Raw genomic sequence first — 23,646 nt, forward strand, 5'->3', positions numbered from 1 at the left:
CAGTTGCATGACAATCTGGTAAAGAAATTGCCTGCAACGAGTACTGATATTTGCGAATTTAAGGCCATCAAAGGTTGGTTTGAGAGATTTAAGAACCATAGTGACATACACAGTGTGATAAGGCATGGTGAGGCTGCCAGTTCGGACAAAATTGCAGCTACAAAATTCTTAAGTGAATTCAAGGAGTACATAGAGGCCAGAGTACTGAAACCTGAACAAGTGTTCAATTGTGACAAAACAGGCCTCTTTTGGAAGAAAATGCCAAAGAGGACCTACATTACTCAGAATGAAAAGGGGACTGCCAGGACACAAGCCTATGAACGACAGGCTGACGCTCATGTTCTGTGCTAATGCTAGTGGGGATTTCAAAGTGAAGCTGTTACTAGTGTACCATTCTGAAAATCCCAGTGTTCAGGAAAAACAATGTTATAAAGAGTAAATTGTGTGTGTTTTGGAGATCTAATAATAAGGCATGGGTCACGAGGGAAATTTTCGTCGAGTGGTTCAATGAAGTGTTTGGCCCTAGTGTAAAGAATTACCTCCTGGAAAAGAAATTGGATCTCAAGTGCCTCCTAGTAATGCACAATGCACCTGCTCATCCTCCAAACTTGAATGATCTAATTCTGCAGGAGTCTGGGTTCATCACAGTAAAGTTCTTGCCCCCGAATACCACTCCTCTCCTCCAGCCCATGGACCAGCAGGTCATTTCAAACTTTAAAAAACTCTACACCAAAGCAATGTTTCAAAGGTGCTTTAATGTGACCTCAGACACTCACTTGACCCTAAGAGAGTTTTGGAAAGAACACTTCAGTATTCTCCATTGCATAAGCCTTATAGGTAAGGCTTGGGAGGGAGTGACTACCAGGACTTTGAACTCTCCTTGGAGAAAATTGTGGCCAGATTGTGTCCACAAGAGGGATTTTGAAGGGTTTGTGGCTGACCCTGATGAGTCTATGTCAGTTGTGAACTCTATTGTGGCATTGGGGAGTTCCATGGGGTTGGATGTGAGTTTGGAGGATGTGGAAGAGTTGGTGAAGGACCACAACGAAGAGCTAACCACTGAGGAGCTGCAAGAGCTTCAGCAGGAACAGCAACAGATCGCAGATTAGAATCTTGCTGCAAATGAGGAGGAAGAGAGATGGAAGAAGGTGCCTTCTTTAGAAATTAAGGAGATTTTTGAAATGTGGGGTAGGATGGAAAGATTTATGGAGAAACATCACCCTGAGAAGAATGTTGCAAGCCATATCGGCAACTTGTACAGCGACAGAGTCTTGGCCCATTTTAGGGAAGTTTTAAAGAGGTGCCAGAAACAGAGCTCTCTGGACACTTTTTTTGGTGAGACAGGACTCCAGTGACTCTCAAGGTGGTCCTAGTGGCATTAAGAAACAGAGAAGAGAAGTAACCCCAGAAAAGGACTTGGTACCTGAGGTGTTGATGGAAGGGGATTCCCCTTCCAAACAGTAACTAATCCAATTTTTCTCCTCCTCCAGTCTTCCATACACTAAGAACGAATCTCCAATAAAGGTAAGTGTTATGTTGTTAATGTTTCATTCATCATGTCCTATTGTATTGTTTATGTACTACATCTATATTTCATGTAAAAAATTTTTTTGTTTTAATACTTCTGGGTGTCAGGAATGGATTAATTGTATTTACATTATTTCTCATGGGGATTATTATTATTATTATTATAATCAAAAAGAAGCGCTAAGCCACAAGGACTATACAGCTTCTCATGGGGAAAATTGATTCGAAAATCGTCTTTTTCGATAATCGTCGTACTTCCAGAAACGGATTAACGACAATAAACGAGGGACCACTGTACTGGGACGCCCTAAATCATGACCCATCACTCTTGGTTATTATCCAAGAAATAGAGAAACTCAAAAGCAATAAATATTTATAACATACAAAGGAAATAATTTTTTTTTTTAACAAAGTAGAAAAATTACTTAATGATACCTAAGAAAATAAGAAAACCTTTCTGAAACAAAATTTTTTAAAACTTCAGGAATGTAACCCTACTGATTATCAGACAATCTTCCCACACATGTAATGCACTTTTACATTACAAGTCAATTCTCAGGAAAATAATCCTGCATTATAAGGTTTACTGTACCATATACGTGAAATTGTTATTAGAGAGTCTAATATGCTGGATATCCATATCTGATGAATTAGACACATGTGAGACATCTGGGTATCTTTACTCTGCAGACGTTTTGTAATCCAGTATTTTTACAAAGTAAAGATACCCAGATGTTGCACATATGCCTAATTCATCATGTTGATATTGTACACCAGTGATAAACATCCATAGCTATCATGGTCATTGTCATGATGTTACCTAATATATGTTTCATTCTTATCAGTTTTTTACTGTCACTTATTTACATAAAGTGAATCAGTTTTCTTTCACAACTTGTCACTACAAACATTTAAATTTGGAATGCAACTGCAAGAAAAAAAAAATAGTAACTAACTGATTCTCATTCACAACACCAACCTTTCCCTGACTTTGCCAGCTCCCGTTCCTCTTCTAGCGGTTCATCTGGTAAGACTGCTGTTATACCAATACGCCGGTGGGCCATTACAATCATTCGCAGCTTGTCACCCATGTCCTGTAACTCGTGGATTTGAACAAATGTACCCACAGGATAGAGTTCACTCATATTATCAACAACTTCTCGCTCATCACTGAAAGTAAAGTTTACAGATTTCTTGCAGTTATTTAATAAACATCCACAAAATCTACTTTTCTATTCTTAGCAAATTAATAATTAATTTTTTGTAATTTGGCCATCTCCCATAGTGGTAGAGCAACCCGACAAGGAAAAAACTTTCATTGTCACTCATTCAATCGTTGTCTTACCAGAAGTGTGCTGACAACACTTCAGACGACCCTCCAAATGGCAACATCCTCACCCCTCCTTCAGCATGCAAGCCCAGTACTTCCCACCTCTAGGACTCAAGTCCAGCTAACAAGTTTCCCAGAATCCTTTCATAAATGTTAACCTAGCTCATACTCCAACTGCAAGTCAAATCATCAAAAAATGCTTTCCCCAACTCCTATTTAACAAGCTCACATAAGCCAGTTCTCCATGGGTGAGTGGAGAAGAGCCCTTCCTCCATAAGCTATGCATGTCATAAGAAGTGACTAAAAGTAAAAGGAAAAACTTGTTTCTTCTTTTACGGGGTCACCCTGCCTTGGTACAAGTTTAGTTAGTTTAATATCTTTATTATGCACCCCATACCCATCCTGTGGGCGGTAGTCAAAAGATTATAGAGGTACATAATGGGTCCAGGGACTGGGCCTCAAAATTTTGATAGCTGAGCAAGTTACAAAAGTAATGAACTCACAATTTACAAAGGTAATGAACTCCAGGTAGGTCTGGTCACAATCACAACAAGTTACAAAGGTATTTACAGATTACAGAGGTACATAATGGGTCCAGGGACTGGGCCCCCAAAGTTTTGATAGTTGAACTAGGTATAAAGGTAATTAACTCGCAAGTTACAAAAGTAATGAATCCTGTAGGTATCGTTACTTACGTTTATACATGGCTACGATCATGAACAAATTATAGAGTAATAAGCAATTCACACTTCCACACCCGGTCACAACTGTAATGAGTTATTGGTGCAAATACTGATTGTTGAGACACACACACACACACACACACACACACACACACACACACACACACACACACACACACACACACCACCAGTTTGGAACCCACACCTAGCCAAGCACGTGAAGAAACTAGAGAAAGTGCAAAGGTTTGCAACAAGACTAGTCCCAGAGCTATGAGGTATGTCCTACGAGGAGAGGTTAAGGGAAATCAACCTGACGACACTGGAGGACAGGAGAGATAGGGGGGACATGATAACGACATACAAAATACTGAGAGGAATTGACAAGGTGGACAAAGACAGGATGTTCCAGAGATTGGACACAGTAACAAGGGGACACAGTTGGAAGCTGAAGACACAGATGAATCACAGGGATGTTAGGAAGTATTTCTTCAGCCACAGAGTAGTCAGTAAGTGGAATAGTTTGGGAAGCGATGTAGTGGAGGCAGGATCCATACATAGCTTTAAGCAGAGGTATGATAAAGCTCACGGCTCAGGGAGAGTGACCTAGTAGCGATCAGTGAAGAGGCGGGGCCAGGAGCTCGGACTCGACCCCCGCAACCTCAACTAGGTGAGTACAACTAGGTGAGTACACACACACACACACACACACACACACACACACACACACACACACACACACACACACACACACATAAGCACAGTATCATCAGCAAAAAGTAACTGTGTCAATTCCCATTTTGAATTTGATTCCCCAAAATTTAATCCCACCCCTCTCCTGAACACCCTAGCATTTACTTCCTTTACAACCCCATCTATAAATATATTAAACAACCATGGTGACATTACACATCCCTGTCTAAGACCTACTTTTACCGGGAAGTAGTCTCCCTCTCTTCTACACACCCTAACCTGAGCCTCACTATCCTCATAAAAACTCTTTACAGCATTTAATAACTTACCACCTATTCTATATACTTGCAACATCTGCCACATTGCTCCTCTATCCACTCTATCATATGCCTTTTCTAAATCCATAAATGCAATAAAAACTTCCCTACCTTTATCTAAATACTGTTCACATATATTCTTCAATGTAAACACTTGATCTACACATCCCCTACCCACTCTGAAACCTCCTTGGTCATCCGCAATCCTACATTCTGTCTTACCTCTAATTCTTTCAATTATAACCCTACCGTACACTTTTCCTGGTATACTCAGTAAACTTATTCCTCTATAATTTTTACAGTCTCTTTTGTCCCCTTTCCCTTTATATAAAGGAACTATACATGCTCTCTGCCAATCCCTAGGTACCTTCCCCTCTTTCATACATTTATTAAACAAAAGTACCAACCACTCCAACACTATATCCCCCCCTGCTTTTAACATTTCTGTCATGATCCCATCAGTTCCAGCTGCTTTACCCCCTTTCATTTTATGTAATGCTTTACGTACCTCCCCCACACTTACATTCTGCTCTTCTTCACTCCTAAAAGATGGTATACCTCCCTGACCAGTGCATGAAATTACTGCCTCTGTTTCTTCCTTAACATTTAAAAGTTCCTCAAAATATTCTTGCCATCTACCTAATACCTCCATCTCCCCATCTACTAACTCCCCTGCTCTGTTTTTAACTGACAAATCCATACTTTCCCTAGGCTTTCTTAACTTGCTTAACTCACTCCAAAATTTTTTCTTATTTTCATTAAAATTTCTTGACAGTGCCTCTCCCACTCTATCATCTGCTCTCCTTTTGCACTCTCTCACCACTCTCTTTACCTTTCTTTTACTCTCCATATACTCTGCTCTTCTTATAACACTTCTGCTTTGTAAAAACTTCTGCCCCACATTCTAATACTGCATTTTTAAAACTATTCCAACCCTCTTCAACCCCCCCACTACTCATCTTTGCACTAGCCCACCTTTCTGCCAATAGTCGCTTATATCTCACCCGAACTTCCTCCTCCCTTAGTTTATACACTTTCACCTCCCTCTTACTTGTTGTTGCCACCTTCCTCTTTTCCCATCTACCTCTTACTCTAACTGTAGCTACAACTAAATAATGATCCGATATATCAGTTGCCCCTCTATAAACATGTACATCCTGGAGCCTACCCATCAACCTTTTATCCACCAATACATAATCTAATAAACTACTTTCATTACGTGCTACATCATACCTTGTATATTTATTTATCCTCTTTTTCATATAATATGTATTACTTATTACCAAATCTCTTTCTACACATAGCTCAATTAAAGGCTCCCCATTTACATTTACCCCTGGCACCCCAAATTTACCTACTATTCCCTCCATAACATTTTTACCCACTTTAGCATTGAAATCCCCAACCACCATTACTCTCACACTTGATTCAAAACTCCCCACGCATTCACTCAACATTTCCCAAAATCTCTCTCTCTCCTCTACACTTCTCTCTTCTCCAGGTGCATACACGCTTATTATAACCCAATTTTCACATCCAATCTTTATTTTACTCCACATAATCCTTGAATTAATACATTTATAGTTCCTCTTTTCCTGCCATAGCTTATCCTTCAACATTATTGCTACTCCTTCTTTAGCTCTAACTCTATTTGAAACCCCTGACCTAATCCCATTTATTCCTCTCCACTGAAACTCTCCCACCCCCTTCAGCTTTGTTTCACTTAAAGCCAGGACATCCAGCTTCTTCTCATTCATAACATCCACAATCATCTCTTTCTTATCATCTGCACAACATCCACGCACATTCAGACTTCCCACTTTGACAATTTTCTTCTTCTTATTCTTTTTAGTAATCTTTACAGGAAAAGGGGTTACTAGCCCATTGTTCCCGGCATTTTAGTTGACTTTTACAACACGCATGGCTTACGGAGGAAAGATTCTTATTCCACTTTCTGTAGACACCACCAAATAATACTGGTCCAACATATCTGACGTTCCTCTTCAAATGTGCACATCTAGAAGTCTACCCATCGAACTTTTGTATACTAATACACAGCCTAGTAAACTGCAGTCACTGCATCCTATATCATATCATGAAAACTTTTTTCTAAAGTAAGTATTACCTATTATCACCCCACTTTTTATACAAAATTTAATTAAAGGCTCTTTTAAAAAATTGAAGGCAATATCATAAGGTACATACAGTATATGTACAAACAGCAACAGCAACTACATATACATAAGTGAGTACTGTTCAGTACAGCTCAATACTAATCTTTCAATGTAAGACACATGCAACAACAGGAACCTTTACTGATGAAATGTTTCACCTGCAATGCAGGCTTCATTAGCTGAATACAGAGAATGAATGAATACAGATGAATGACACTTCACACTTCTGGAAAGTTCAGTTTCAATGGAAGGTGAAGTGGACAAAGTGGAAAGGTAGTTTGATGTAGTCAGTTCATCACCCTTGGTGATGACAAGATAATCATTCTCTTAGACTAAAGCAGAAGTTAGTGGCCAGAGGCTTGTATACTGGAAGGTAAGGTATAGCAGCTTGAAGATGAGGTCACAGATGAGCTGGGCCCATTAGTGTAAGTAGGTCATGCTCAACAACAGTCAACTGATGAAGCTTGCAGAGCAAGCAAAACATTTCATCAATAAAAATTCCCCAAGTTGCACTTGTGTCTTACTCTTCAACTTGTTGCTACTGTATACAATTTATGTGATACTAACCTTTCATTTTTCTTCATGAAGACTCCAGCATATGGTTGATTAAGTCGAACTTTTCGTCTTATGAGATTTATGAGTTCTTTGTCTTCAACCTGTTAAAAAATTACATACATTTTCATTTCCAGTTTGTGGACTTGTGATATCTATTTAATTAACAGTGACTTGTTATATCAAGCTGATATTGTGACATATATTTTTTACAAGTGGAGTATATTTGTCATTATCTAAACCTGTAGTACTGTGACTAATTTCTAAGAAAACTAGCTAAAGCAATTACTAAAAGATAATTTAATCATAAGCAACTTATCTCACTTAGCTGTATCAATATAACTAACCCTGCTCTGCCAACCATTAACCCTTAAACGGTCCAAACAAATCGATGTTCAAATTCGTAGTGCTACAAAAGCAGATCTACTTTTTTTAACATATTTTCAAATGTAACAAAAAAAAATGTAGATAAAAGTTTTTTTTTACATGTTTTCAAATGTAAAACAAAAAAGAAGATCTACATTTTTTTACATACTTTCAGATGTTGAAAAAACGTATATATACGTTTGGACCATTTAAGGGTTAAAACAATAGAATACCAAAGACACAAAATTTCTACACCTCACAGCCATATTTAAAATCAGACTTTTTTCACTGACTGTCTGGTCAACCAGGCTACTGCTGGAAAAGTAGATACAAATGCAGTATAATGAGATCCTTTATTGACAACGTTTTGCCCACACAGTGGGCATTATCAAATCACAAACAAATGCGAAAACCTACTGTGTGAAAAGAACGTTCACATTATACTGCATTTGTTTACTTTTCCATTGTTGTCAGAGATCCACAACCAATAGAACCATTGTTTGTAAGCTCTGCTAAGTACAGCCAGCTTACAATTTTAAAACAACATTCCATTCTGATTAATATCTTTCTCCTCTTATCAACTCTTTCACTGTCATTCACACAGGTCTATGAAATTGGAGCCAGTGGTACTTTTGAAGATCTACATGTAAATCATTATTATTATATTACGTATTATTATTACTATTAATATATGTGTTAAACCCAAAAGGTTCATACAGTGATGAGCACTTAAGCCACCATAAATCATGCTGTGAGCAGCAAATATTGGCCTATAACATAGTGAACCCCTGCCAGATTGGTTTTAGGCCAAAAAAAAAAGCACGAATGATACAATTATTCAGATGCTCGAATTATTATATACAGTGGTACCTTGACTTATGAGTGCCCCAACTTACGAGTTTTCCCGAGTTACAAGCTGTCGCTTGGTCAATTTTTTGCTTTGAGTTGTGAACCAAAATCCGAGTTACAAGTGAGCTTCAGATACGCTGCCACTAGTTGGCGCAGCGAATACCACAACATCCATCCAGCATCCCCGAGTTTTGTGCTTTTTGTTCAGTTATTTTGCCAAATTTCTTTTTCCTAACCATGGGTCCTAAGAAAGTAAGTGCAAAGGACAGTGCTGAGAAGAAGAGGATGATGTCCACTGAATTAAAGCATGAAATCATAGAAAAACAAGAGAAAATCACTTTTGTTTCAGTGTTTTCCTTATGAAACTAGTGATCTAGTGCAGTTAGCCTCACAAACATTCTGTTTTCTCTTATAATAAGACCTCAGAAGGGCAAGAATGGGAAGATATGGTCAGAGCGATCATTATTTTCACCTCGGGAGTGGCCGCCACCACTCATCACACACTGACACATTTTATTCATTCTTGAGTACATATCATGTTTCTATATTATTTATATTGTTTATTATGTCACATTAGATCAATTGTGATAGATAAATAAGCCGCAGAGTTGATATTAGCATTATATCAAAGTATTTTCTCCTGCCTCCCAAGAGCCAGGAATCCTGTTGGAACAGATTAATGGCATTTCAGTTAATTTCAATGAGAAAAATTGATTTGATACATGAGCAAATTGAGTTATGAACTTGGTCATGGAACGAATTAAACTCCTAAGTCAAGGTATCACTGTACAGCACTTGAAAAAATGAATATCCTCTGGGGCTCTTCATAGACTTACGGAAAGCATTTGATACAGTAGATCACAATATCTTGCACCTAAAACTAGAGCATTACGGGGTCGGAGGACACTCTCTTAATTACCTAAAATCTTATCTTAGTGATAGACACCAGTATGTATACACAAATGGCGTGACCTCCAATACTCTGCCTGTAGTTGTTGGAGAGCAACAGGGAAGTGTCCTAGGTCCTCTACTCTTTCTTATTTACATCAATGACCTCCCAAATGCATCGTGACTCCTTAAACCAGTTCTATTCGCAGACGACACCACTTATGTCTTCTCCCACCCAAACCCGGCTATATGTACTTAGTAACACTGTAAACAGCGAGCTACATAAACTATCAAACTGGATGATGACCAATAAACTTACTCTCAATATAGACAAAACATTTTTTGACATCCCTCATGTCCATCTCAATACTATGCAAAAATGCAATGCACATAAAGGGTCCAAAGATCTGGAACTCTTTGCCTGAAACAGCAAGAGATCTCCTGCCCACAAACCAATTTAGGACTATACTCAAAAATCACTTCATCTGTCAATAACAACCATACCCACACTATGCTAAACTCTAACCAAATTTACAGGAACTCTCCCAAATATTTTATTATCCCTTAACTATTAAGCCATTATTACAAACTTAAAAATGTATGTTTGTATCATAAATTGTACTACCTCATATTACTGATAGAGTAAAATATTTAACATTTGTAATCTACCACTCTTCACCTGTCTAGACTTAAGTAGTCTTTAACCCCTTCAGGGTCCAAGGCCCAAATCTGAAGTGGTGCCCCAGTGTCCAAGAATTTTCCAAAAAAAATTTATTATTTTTTCTTATGAAATGGTAGAGAATCTTTTTGTGAAGGTAATAAAACAAAAAGTACGAAATTTGATGGAAAATTGATGAAATTATGCTCTCGCGAATTTTGATGTGTCAGCGACATTTACGAATCAGCAATTTTGCCGACTTTGACTCCCATTTTAGGCCAATTACATTATTCCAGTCAACCAAATTCTTAGCTATTTCACTAGTATTACTTCTATTCTATCAATTGAGCACAAGAAATCGCCAAGTCAACTGTTTCAACTACAAATTAAAGTGATCAGAAATTGTTAATTTGGCCAATTTAACACAAAGTTCAAAATATTCCAATTTCAAAATAGGGTCCAGAATAAACAATGTAGGTATTCCTGGAACTAAACTAACATTTCCTCTGTTCATTAGTTACGTTTTGAGGCTTTACAAATAAATTCCATTTTGATTTTTTATTCACATAATGAATTTTTATTCACACCAGAAAATAGAAGATTTACTGTTATGCAATATTGTAATAATTGTATAAATATCATCATCATATTTGTGAATGTATATTAGACCCACCAGCTGGCGTGTATTAGATGTGTGAGGTCGTTTGTTTACTCTTGAATATCGGCAAAAATTTAACATTTCTGCTACTTTGAGCTCAGTTTCAAGCCATTTCCTGTGCTAAAACCAATCAAAATCATCTCTATTTCTGTAAAATGTCTTCCATTCTATCAAATGAGACCAAGAAATTGCAAATACAACTATAAAAACCATACGAAAAAACACTGCAAAGTCGCTGTTTTTATCGAAAAATCATGATTTCAGCTTTTTTTCTCTCATTATACACAGTGTGCTGCAGGATCTGTTTTATGTGGTGCACACATACCACATAGATGTATTCTCTCATATCTAGGCCCAAATGTACCACTCACAGTTTATCAGAGTGAGCTGAGCTCATGACGTAGATCTACGGTTTGGACCCCGAACGTAAAGCCGTAGATCTACGGGACGGACCCTGAAAGGGTTAAGTACAGTGGACCCTCGACCAACAATATTAATCCGTTCCAGAGAGCTCATCGTTAGACGAATTTATCATTAGTCGAATTAATTTTTCCCATAAGAAATAATGGAAATCCAATTAATCCATTCCAGACACCCAAAAGTATGAAAAAAAAAAATTCACATGAAATATACATTTTCTTACACAGAAAAAGAAGGATACATGCACAATAAACAATGTACTGTACTAAATGAAGAATAAATGACACTTACCTTTACTGAAGATGTAGTGATGAGTGATGAGATGGGAGGAGGGGAGATGATGGAGGAGTTTACAATTGTTTGGAAGGGAAATCCTCTTCCATAAAGACTTTAGGTATCAAGTCCTTTTCCGGGGTTACTTCCCTTCTTTGTTTTTTAATGCCACTGGGAACTACTTGAGGGTCACTGGACCTCTGTTGCAACAAAAATCTGTCCATAGAGCTCTGTACCTCGCATTCCTTTAAGATTTTCCTAAAGTGGTTCGCAACATTGTCATTGTAGAAGTCACCAGCATGGCTTGCAATAGCTGTGTCAGGGTGATTTTCCTCCATAAAGGTTTGCACCTTTGTCCCCATTGTACACATTTCCTTTATTGAGGAATGCAACTTCCTCAATTTCTCTCTCCCCTCCTCTGAAACAATTTCCTCAGTTGTGGCCTCTTGCTGTTGCAGATGCTCTTGCAGCTCATCAGTGGTTAGTTCTTCATCGTCGTCCTCCACCAACTCTTCCACATCCTCCCCACTAACCTCCAACCCCATGGACTTCCCCAGTGCTACAACTGGCATAGGCTCCTCAGGGTTAGCCCCAAACCCATCAAAATCCCTCTCTTGTACACATTCTGGCCACAATCTCCTCCAAGCAAAGTTCAAGGTCCTGTTAGTTACTCCCTCCCAAGCCTCACCTATAAGGTTTATGCAATTGAGGATACTAAAGTGATCTTTCCAAAACTCTCTTAGGGTCAATCGAGTGTCTGAGGTCGCTTCAAAGCACTTTTGAAACATTGCTTTGGTGTACAGTTTTTTGAAATTTGAAATGACCTGCTGGTCCATGGGCTGGAGGAGAGGAGTTGTATTAGGAGGCAAAAACTTTACTTTAATAAAACTCAACTCCCCCGAAATTCGCTCTGGCAAGTCTGAAGGATGAGCAGGAGCATTGTCTAATACCAGGAGGCACTTAAGGTCCAATTTATTTTCCAGGAGGTAATTTTTCACAGTGGGGCCAAACACATGGTAAAACCAGTCATAGAAAATGTTCCTAGTGACCCATGCCTTACTGTTTGCCCTCCACATCACACACAAATTAGCCTTGACGACATTGTTTTTCCTGAACACTCTGGGAGTTTCAGAGTGATACATGAGTAGAGGCTTCACTCTGTAATCCCCACTAGTATTACTACACAACATTAACCCTTTCAGGGTCCGTCCTGTAGATCTACGGCTTCACGTTGAGTGTCCAAATCGTAGATCTACGCCAAAATTCTAGCGCCGTCAAATTTAGCGCGAAAGCGCTCATAGGCCTACATGTGAGAGAACGGGTCTGCGTGGTGGGTGTGCGCCATAAACAAAAAATCTAGGCGCCTGCATAGCATTGTGGGAATGCCGGCTCAGTTACCCTTGTTCACCATGCCTCGTCGCAAGTCAGCTCTCACTCCCCGGAAAATTGGACTCTCCTCTTCCTATCTGATAGTTCTGACACTGATGGAAGTGGAAATGAAGACGAATTCTATGGCTTTGATCAGTTAGTGACTGAAAAGAATGACCAGGATATCGATAATAGTGCAGAAAACCCTGACGATCCTCAACCTTCTACCTCTGGTGTGGGCACTCGTGACTCACGGTCGGTTGTTCCTCATCACAAGAGAAAACTAATATTTTCGCGTGGCCAGGCCTCTGACTTCAGTAATGATGATGATAGTGACGTGGACTGTGATTTTATTGCGCTCGACGATCATTCGAGTAGTGATAGTGAGGAATCATATTCACCAGTGAAGCATCGGTATGTTCGCCGCCGCATGCGCTCGGGTAGTGTACCCTATGCTGTGCCCAGGGGACGGAGTACATCCCGGAGTACATCCCGTGGCCCAACACCAGTTTTAGGTAGTGATAGTGAGGATGATGTGGCTACACTTGGCATGGATAGACCACAGGCATCAGTGGATGGTGTTAGTGGTGATGGTAGTGGCACCGTCATGCGTGACTCACCAGGCCACGCTGGGACCCATGCTGCTGACTCGTCAGTTCAAGGACAAAGCGGAGCACCAGCCACCAGCCCACCACAACCATAACCACCCGCACAACCAGCCTATGATGTCCAGTATCCACCAGCAAACCGTATGTGGGATTGGCAGCAATATCCCAATTTTGTTCCCAAGCCTCACCACTTTGATGACTCTCAAAGTGGAATTCTACCTACTTGTCCCCTTGGAACCACGGTCAATGAACTGGAATTCTTTGAATTATTCTTTGACCAGCCATTGATGGAAATTATTGTCAGGGAAAGTAATAAGTATTTTGAGTACACCATGGCAAATACGATCTTATCAGCACAGTCAAGACTACACAGGTGGAAAGAGATGACTGTTGCAGAAATGTATTTGCTTTTTGCAACAATAATAATTATGCCTCACGTCTATAAGCATAATATAAAAGCATACTGGTCCACAGATCGGCTAATTTCTACCCCGGTCTTCAGTGAAATCATACCAGTGAACAGGTTTATCTTACTCTTACGTATGTTGCACTTCTCTGACAAAACCAGGCCTGACAGAAGTGACAGGTTATACAAGATTAGAAATGTTTTCATGTATCTCAAACAAAAGTTCAACATATACTTTTATCCATTCAAGAATCTTGTAATTGACGAGTCTTTGATTTTGTTCAAAGGTAGACTGTCATTCAAGCAGTATATACCGAGCAAGAGGAAACGCTTTGGTATAAAACTGTTTGTACTCTGTGATTGTGACAGTGGCCTGGTGTTGGATATTGTTGTATACACGGGTAGTAAAACACTGAAAGATACCAAGATGTTATTGGGTACCTCAGGTAACATAGTGAGAAACATGATGGCACCTTATCTTGGTAAGGGGCATACATTATATACCGATAACTGGTACACAAGCCCATTACTCAGTGATTTCATGCGAGTGAACAAGACAGATGTGTGTGTGGCACAGTGCGTTCTAATCGTAAACATATGCCCAGGCTCAACGCAGGTGCTCGTGGTGATGACGTGCAGGTGTTTACTGCCAATGACATCATGGCATTACGGTGGCATGACAAACGAGATGTCACATTGTTGACAACCATTCACCGTAATGAAATGCAAGACAGTGGCAAAGTTGATCGAGTGACTAATGAACGTATTCGAAAACCAGTGACAGTGATTGATTATACACAAAACATGCGCTTGGTTGACAAATGTGACATGCAGATTGGTTTTGTTGACTGTGTTCGTAAGAGTTACAAGTGGTACATGAAACTTTTCTTCCATCTCATGGACATTTCAATGCTCAATGCATATAATATGTACCAAATAAAGACTGGCAACAGACCACCGTATGGTGAATTTTGTTTGTCTGTTGTCAGACAACTCATAATGAAGTACCAGGTAAGAACACCTGCTATACAACACGGTCCTCGAATTCCTCAGGATATACCCAAGCGTTTGAGGAGGGAAGGTGATCATTTCATAATACAACTTCCTTCGACTCGGAAGAAATTTGCTCAGAAGAGATGCATCGTCTGTGCACAAACAAAACGACGGCAACAAAGACGCAAAGACACTCGGTTTATGTGTGAGGAATGTAAGGTGCCTCTGTGCATGGTGCCTTGTTTCAAGGAGTTCCACAAGCTCCAGCAGTTCTAAAACCATGTCCAGTGATTGTAAATATGTAAATATATGATAGAACATTAGTATTACACAAGATTTGTGCATGTTTATTGTAATAAACAACAGTGGTAAACAATAATATGATAATAACTTTAGTGCAGTTATTGTGTTCAATACAGTGAGTTTATATATATACATTATATACAGTATTGGTCTCTCAGGTCCCAAATGTTAGTAGGAATAGAAAAAAAATGGAAAAGAAAAGAAAAAACAATAAAAAACGCAAAATAATGTAATGCGAGTATGTGGAATTCGTCGATGTTGCCGCCACCACATCATTTTTGACAAATTTCTTGGCACTGTATCTCGGTAAGTACTGATCAGAATTTTTTTTTTTGTCTTATTACCTTCACAAAAATATGCTCTTTAATTCTGTAAGAAAAAATAATTTTTTTTTTTTTTTCAAAATTTCTTGGACACTGGAGCACCATTTCAGATTTTGGCCTTGGACCCTGAAGGGGTTAAAGTAACCCTGTCCTTCATAGGCTTGTGTCCTGGGAGTGCTTTTTCCTCCTGTGTAATGTAGGTCCTGTTTGGCATTTTCTTCCAAAACAGGCCTGTTTCATCACAATTAAACACTTGTTGGGGTTGCAATCCTTCAGCTTCTATGTACCCCTGGAATTCCTGCACATATTTTTCAGCTGCTTTTTTGTCTGAACTGGCAGCCTCACAATGCCTTATCACACTGTGTATGCCACTACGATTCTTAAATCTCTCAAACCAACCTCTGCTGGCCTTAAATTCACTCACATCACCACTAGTTGCAGGCATTTTTTTAATTATATTGTCATGCAACTGCCTTGCCTTTTCACTTAAGATCGCTTGAGAGATGCTATCTCCTGATATTTGTTTTTCATTTATCCGCACCAATAACAGTCTCTCAACATCTTCGAGTACTTGCGATCTGTGTTTTGAAAACATACTTGCACCTTTCGCAACAACAGCTTCCTTGATTGCCTTTCTGTTGGCCAAGATAGTAGCGATGGTTGATTGGGGTTTGTTGTACAACTTGGCCAGCTCGGAGACACGCACTCCAGTTTCATACTTTGTGATGATCTCCTTCTTCATTTCAATTGTAATTCTCACCCTTTTTACCACAGGGTTGGCACAAGAAGCTGGTGGTTTATTTAGCAGTTACAAGCACTAAAAACACTGGAATAAAACAAAATGTACTGAATGTATGCGTGGATGCGACCGCACTGGCTTGTAAACACTGGCACACTAACTGAAGGCAGGGCAGCTAAGGTGCGCTCAGGCCAGACGGGACATGTGGACGTGTTCGGGACGAATCATGTTGGTCGAGTTTTTCATCGTTGGTCGGGCCAAAATTTTTGCGCTCAAACACTTCGTTAGTCAAATTTATCATTAGACGATGCCTTCGTTGGTCAGGGGTCCACTGCATTACGTTAAGTCTGCCCGAAATGCCTTGGCATGACAATGGCTTTCTTTGTACCAATCAAATTATGAAATGTAAACAAACATTGTAACCTTAGAAATTTCAATTACTCAGATATGGTAAACACGAGGAAATTAAATCTTCATCAGAGTACAAAACAAATTCTGGCCACAAAATAGAGCGAAACACCAACGTCAAAGACCTGGGAGTGATCATGTCAGAGGATCTCACCTTCAAGGACCATAACATTGTATCAATCGCATCTGCTAGAAAAATGACAGGATGGATAATGAGAACCTTCAAAACTAGGGAGGCCAAGCCCATGATGACACTCTTCAGGTCACTTGTTCTATCTAGGCTGGAATATTGCTGCACACTAACAGCACCTTTCAAGGCAGGTGAAATTGCTGACCTAGAAAATGTACAGAGAACCTTCACGGCCCGCATAACGGAGATAAAACACCTCAATTACTGGGAGCGCTTGAGGTTCCTAAACCTGTATTCCCTGGAATGCAGGCGGGAGAGATACATGATTATATACACCTGGAAAATCCTAGAGGGACTAGTACCGAACTTGCACATGAAAATCACTCACTACGAAAGCAAAAGACTTGGCAGACGATGCAACATCCCCCCAATGAAAAGCAGGGGTGTCACTAGCACGTTAAGAGACCATACAATAAGTGTCAGGGGCCCGAGACTGTTCAACTGCCTCCCAGCATACATAAGGGGGATTACCAACAGACCCCTGGCAGTCTTCAAGCTGGCACTGGACAAGCACCTAAAGTCGGTTCCTGATCAGCCGGGCTGTGGCTCGTACGTTGGTTTGCGTGCAGCCAGCAGCAACAGCCTGGTTGATCAGGCTCTGATCCACCAGGAGGCCTGGTCACATACCGGGCCGCGGGGGCGTTGACCCCCGGAACTCTCTCCAGGTTAGCAAAGAAATGAAGTTTTTTATTTTTTTTTTTTATTTTTTATATTTTGAGAGAATGAGTCTGTGCAGTGAATGTGTAAAGTACAAAAGAAATTCTGCCCCCACGATGGATAGTTTTCATGGCTTTCTTGGCTTTTTTTTTTTTTTTTTTGGTGCCAACTGATAGACCAGAAGACATCCTACTGAAATTCAGAAGTCTGGTCAGTTTCAAACTGGAAGTAGCCTGAAGTAAGAAATTCAGAAGAGTCTGGTCAGTTTCTGACTGGAAGTAGCCAGAAATAAGCCTTAAAGTGGCAGAAATGGTCAATGTGTGGCAATTTTCCTGAGGAAGAGCCGGGATACACCCTGCCCCTCAATGCATTTTCTGGGTTTTTACTAGATCTACTTCAATAATTGGGAGGGCCTAAACCATGACTAAGCACCCTTGATCATGGCCTATTAGACAAGAAATAAGGAAGATGTATTAGAAAAATCTCCATGAAATGAGTAGTTTGAGCACTGGAATGAGCCTAAAATAGGCCTCAAAGTGGGCAAGCTTGCTGTTACGTAAAGTGCTACCTGACCTGACCTCTAACTTGTACCTTTCATATACTTTTGAAGGGTTTCAAGTTTTCCTACTCCCATAGCCTAGCCCTGGGCCAAGTTTATTTGGTGTCTGCCTGGTCGACCAGGCTGCTGCCGCTTGCAACCACCTAGCCCTGGGCTAGGGTTGTCTGGCACTTAAACTCTTTTTTCTGCAGTATTATAAAATGTGGTGTACACATAATAAAATATTGTTAAACACAAAAGAAGGCCACTAGCATGCAGTGCATTTCAGGAAGAATGTCTGCTGTTGCTGTTGATGGCCTCCTGACCTACATATCCATAACAGCTTGGTTGAACTGGCACTTGGCAAAGGTACATGCCCAATTACTTCTTGGAGACTTCTACACTTGTTCCAGCAATGTTTCTGATATCTTGTGGTAGAGAGTTAAACAGGCTGGGCTCATGGATGTTGATACAATGTTCTCTTACTGTGCCCACAGTGCCTCTGCTCTTCACCAGGTCCATTTCTCACATTTCCCATCTCTCTCTCACTCCAGTATATTGTTATGGCAAATTTGGGATCAGGTCCTCAGGTACTTTCCACATATATGTTATCATACCCACTCCAGCAAGTACATTCAGTACTCAGGACTTTGAGGTGTTCCTGGAAAGCCCATAAGTTTTTTTTTTTTAAACACATTGGCCATTTCCCACTGAGGTAGGGTGACCCAGAAAGAAAAACCCAAAAAGAAAGAAAAATACTTTCATCATTCAACACTTTCACTATCACTCATACATAATCACTGCCTTTGCAGAGGCGCTCAAATATGACAGTTTAGATGTCCCTCAAACTGCCAATATCCCAAACCCCTTCCTTTCAAGTGCAGGCACTGTACTTCCCATTTCCAGGACTCAAGTCCAGCTAACCAGTTTCCCTGAATCCCTTAACTAAATATTACCCTGCTCACACTCCAACAGTTCGTCAGGTCCCAAAAACCATTCATCTCCATTCACTCCTATCTAACACGCTCATGCATGTTTGCTGGAAGTCCAAGTCCCTCGCCCACAAAACCTCCTTTACCCCCTCCCTCCAACCTTTTCGAGGACGACCCCTGCCCCACCTTCCTTCCCCTACAGATTTATATGCTCTCCAAGTCATTCTACTCTGTTCCATTCTCTGTAAATGACTAATCACCTCAACAACCCCTCTTCAGCCCTCTGACTAATACTTTTAGTAACTCCACACCTCCTCCTAATTTCCACACTCCAAATTCTATGCATAACATTTACACCACGCATTGCCCTCAGACAGGATATCTCAACTGCTTCCAGCCGCCTCCTCACTGCAGCATTCACAACCCAAGCTTCACACCCGTATAAGAGTGTTGATACCACTATACTTTCGTAAATTCCCTTCTTTGCCTCCATGGATAATGTTTTTTGTCTCCACATATACCTCAATGCACCACTCACCTTTTATCCTTCATCAGTTCTATGGTTAACCTCATCCTTCATAAAGCCATCCGCTGACAAGTCAACTCCCGAATATCTGAAAACATTCACTTCTTCCATACTCCCTCTCTCCAATGTGATATCCAATTTTTCTTTATCTAAATCGTTTGATGCCCTCATCACCTTACTCTTATCTATGTTCACTTTCAACTTTCAACCTTTACACACACTAAGTATTACAGCATAAGTATTACAGTATAAGTATTACACCATAAGCATTACAGTACATACATAAAATTTTGCATTTTTAGTGCCATTATCTTTAGGACAATATTACCTTAGCCTTTTAGAAGATGTAATTATATCATTTTTAAGAAATGATGAAACAGAAGAAGTTTCAATTCGGATAATATCGACAATGAGAGGGTTAATACTGAACCTGCTTAAAAATTCCCTTCAAACCTTTCAACATAAAAAATGCAGAATACCTCTATAATTTTAATGAAACGCGGAAAGACTGGATTTCTGCTGATGGCAATAACAGGTACACTGGGCCACAGATCCGGAACCATCATTGTAGCTGGAAGGTTGTGCACTATGGGATCGTCACTTCCATTTTCCTGAAAATTAAATAAAAATAAGCCATGGTAACTGATATCATATTATAAAATGATTATTTTACATAAGCATTATTTACGTTACTTTGACTCAAAAACACCTAGCCATGAAAAACTAAATACAAAAATTATATACCATACATCATACCATATCATCAGTATTATTTTATTTAGCATATAAGATAATCTTAATGTGAGTGACATACTGCATTTGCAGCAATGGAAGCAAATTATGCAAGCTGGAGAATAAATAATGTCAACCCATTCATGACTGCATGTTAGAATGACTACTTGGACATTTATTGGAAAATAACATCATTTGTTTACTTTTGAACGTCGGCAAAAGTCAAACATTTCCCCTACTTTGAGCTCCATTTCAAGGTTCTTTTCATAGTAAAACGAATCAAAATCACTGCTATTTCTATAATATGTTTTCCATTCTATCAAATGAGACCAAGAAAACGAGAATACACCCATAAATACTATACGAAAATAGACCACAAATTCGGCATTTTAATTAAAAAAAATGGTCGGAGTTTTTTTTCTCATTATGCACTGCGTGCTGCAGGATTTTTTTTTATGTGGTGCACACTGACCACACAAACCCATTCTCTCACATGTGGGCCTACCAGCTTTCTCCTGCTTGATTTGAAGCCCCTAGAATTTTAATATACATTTTTTTTTTTTTTTTTTTTTTTTCAACAAGTCGGTCGTCTCCCACCGAGGCAGGGTGACCCAAAAAAGAAAGAAAATCCCCAAAAAGAAAATACTTTCATCATCATTCAACACTTTCACCACACTCACACATTATCACTGCTTTTGCAGAGGTGCTCAGAATATAACAGTTTAGAAGCATATACGTATAGAGATACACAACATATCCCTCCAAACTGCCAATATCCCAAACCCCTCCTTTAAAGTGCAGGCATTGTACTTCCCATTTCCAGGACTCAAGTCCGACTATATGAAAATAACCGGTTTCCCTGAATCCCTTCACTAAATATTACCCTGCTCACACTCCAACAGATCGTCAGGTCCCAAGTATCATTCGTCTCCATTCACTCCTATCTAACACGCTCATGCACGCTTGCTGGAAGTCCAAGCCCCTCACCCACAAAACTTCCTTTACCCCCTCTTTCCAACCCTTTCGAGGACGACCCCTACCCCTCTTTCCTTCCCCTATAGATTTATATGCTTTCCATGTCATTCTACTTTGATCCATTCTCTCTAAATGACCAAACCACCTCAACAACCCCTCTTCTGCCCTCTGACTAATGCTTTTATTAACTCCACACCTTCTCCTAATTTCCACACTCCGAATTTTCTGCATAATATTTACACCACACATTGCCCTTAGACAGGACATCTCCACTGCCTCCAACCGTCTCCTCGCTGCTGCATTTACCACCCAAGCTTCACACCCATATAAGAGTGTTGGTACTACTATACTTTCATACATTCCCTTCTTTGCCTCCATAGATAACGTTTTTTGACTCCACATATACCTCAACGCACCACTCACCTTTTTTCCCTCATCAATTCTATGATTAACCTCATCCTTCATAAATCCATCCGCCGACACGTCAACTCCCAAGTATCTGAAAACATTCACTTCTTCCATACTCCTCCTCCCCAATTTGATATCCAATTTTTCTTTATCTAAATCATTTGATACCCTCATCACCTTACTCTTTTCTATGTTCACTTTCAACTTTCTACCTTTACACACATTCTCAAACTCATCCACTAACCTTTGCAATTTTTCTTTAGAATCTCCCATAAGCACAGTATCATCAGCAAAAAGTAACTGTGTCAATTCCCATTTTGAATTTGATTCCCCATAATTTAATCCCACCCCTCTCCCGAACACCCTAGCATTTACTTCTTTTACAACCCCATCTATAAATATATTAAACAACCATGGTGACATTACACATCCCTGTCTAAGACCTACTTTTACCGGGAAGTATTCTCCCTCTTTTCTACACACCCTAACCTGAGCCTCACTATCCTCATAAAAGCTCTTTACAGCATTTAGTAACTTACCACCTATTCCATATACTTGCAACATCTGCCACATTGCTCCTCTATCCACTCTATCATATGCCTTTTCTAAATCCATAAATGCAATAAAAACTTCCCTACCTTTATCTAAATACTGTTCACATATATGCTTCAATGTAAACACTTGATCTACACATCCCCTACCCACTCTGAAACCTCCTTGTTCGTCCGCAATTCTACATTCTGTCTTACCTCTAATTCTTTCAATTATAACCCTACCGTATACTTTTCCTGGTATACTCAGTAAACTTATTCCTCTATAATTTTTACAATCTCTTTTGTTCCCTTTCCCTTTATATAAAGGGACTATACATGCTCTCTGCCAATCCCTAGGTACCTTCCCCTCTTTCATACATTTATTAAACAAAAGTACCAACCACTCCAACACTATATCCCCCCCTGCTTTTAACATTTCTGTCATGATCCCATCAGTTCCAGCTGCTTTACCCCCTTTCATTCTACGTAATGCCTCACGTACCTCCACCACACTTACAGTCTGCTCTTCTTCACTCCTAAAAGATGGTATACCTCCCTGGCCAGTGCATGAAATTACCGCCTCCCTTTCTTCCTTAACATTTAAAAGTTCCTCAAAATATTCTCGCCATCTACCTAATACCTCCCTCTCCCCATCTACTAACTCCCCTACTCTGTTTTTAACTGACAAATCCATACTTTCCCTAGGCTTTCTTAACTTGTTTAACTCACTCCAAAATTTTTTCTTATTTTCATTAAAATTTCTTGACAGTGCCTCTCCCACTCTTTCATCTGCTCTCCTTTTGCACTCTCTCACCACTCTCTTCACCTTTCTTTTACTCTCCATATACTCTGCTCTTCTTATAACACTTCTGCTTTGTAAAAACCTCTCGTAAGCTACCTTTTTCTCTTTTATCACACCCTTTACTTCATCATTCCACCAATCACTCCTCTTTCCTCCTGCCCCCACCCTCCTATAACCACAAACTTCTGCCCCACATTCTAATACTGCATTTTTAAAACTATTCCAACCCTCTTCAACCCCCCCACTACTCATCTTTGCACTAGCCCACCTTTCTGCCAATAGTCGCTTATATCTCGCCCTAACTTCCTCCTCCCTTAGTTTATACACTTTCACCTCCCTCTTACTTGTTGTTGCCACCTTCCTCTTTTCCCATCTACCTCTTACTCTAACTGTAGCTACAACTAAATAATGATCCGATATATCAGTTGCCCCTCTATAAACATGTACATCCTGGAGCCTACCCATCAACCTTTTATCCACCAATACATAATCTAACAAACTACTTTCATTACGTGCTACATCATACCTTGTATATTTATTTATCCTCTTTTTCATAAAATATGTATTACTTATTACCAAATTTCTTTCTACACATAGCTCAATTAAAGGCTCCCCATTTACATTTACCCCTGGCACCCCAAAATTACCTACTACTCCCTCCATAACATTTTTACCCACTTTAGCATTGAAATCCCCAACCACCATTACTCTCACACATATATACATAAAAAACGGCTCGTAAGACGTACAGTGGACCCCCGCATAACGATCACCTCCGAATGCGACCAATTATGTAAGTGTATTTATGTAAGTGCATTTG

The 23,646-nt window shown here is 39.7% G+C and overlaps 1 protein-coding gene across 2 annotated transcripts in view; it reads right to left on the minus strand.

Moving 5' to 3' along the window:
* LOC128698915 (lon protease homolog, mitochondrial) overlaps positions 1 to 23,646 on the minus strand; it is a 261,625-nt gene that overhangs the window by 221,471 nt on the left and 16,508 nt on the right. For both annotated transcript variants that reach the window (XM_070096772.1, XM_070096773.1), the window contains exons 3-5: positions 19,856 to 19,987; positions 7,289 to 7,377; positions 2,507 to 2,697 (exon numbers count right to left, since the gene is read on the minus strand). In XM_070096772.1, coding sequence (XP_069952873.1) covers positions 2,507 to 2,697; positions 7,289 to 7,377; positions 19,856 to 19,987 — 412 coding nt within the window. The remainder of the gene's footprint in view (positions 1 to 2,506; positions 2,698 to 7,288; positions 7,378 to 19,855; positions 19,988 to 23,646) is intronic.

The sequence above is a fragment of the Cherax quadricarinatus genome, chromosome 55 (assembly GCF_038502225.1).
Source record: "Cherax quadricarinatus isolate ZL_2023a chromosome 55, ASM3850222v1, whole genome shotgun sequence".
Classification (NCBI taxonomy): Eukaryota; Metazoa; Arthropoda; class Malacostraca; order Decapoda; family Parastacidae; genus Cherax; species Cherax quadricarinatus.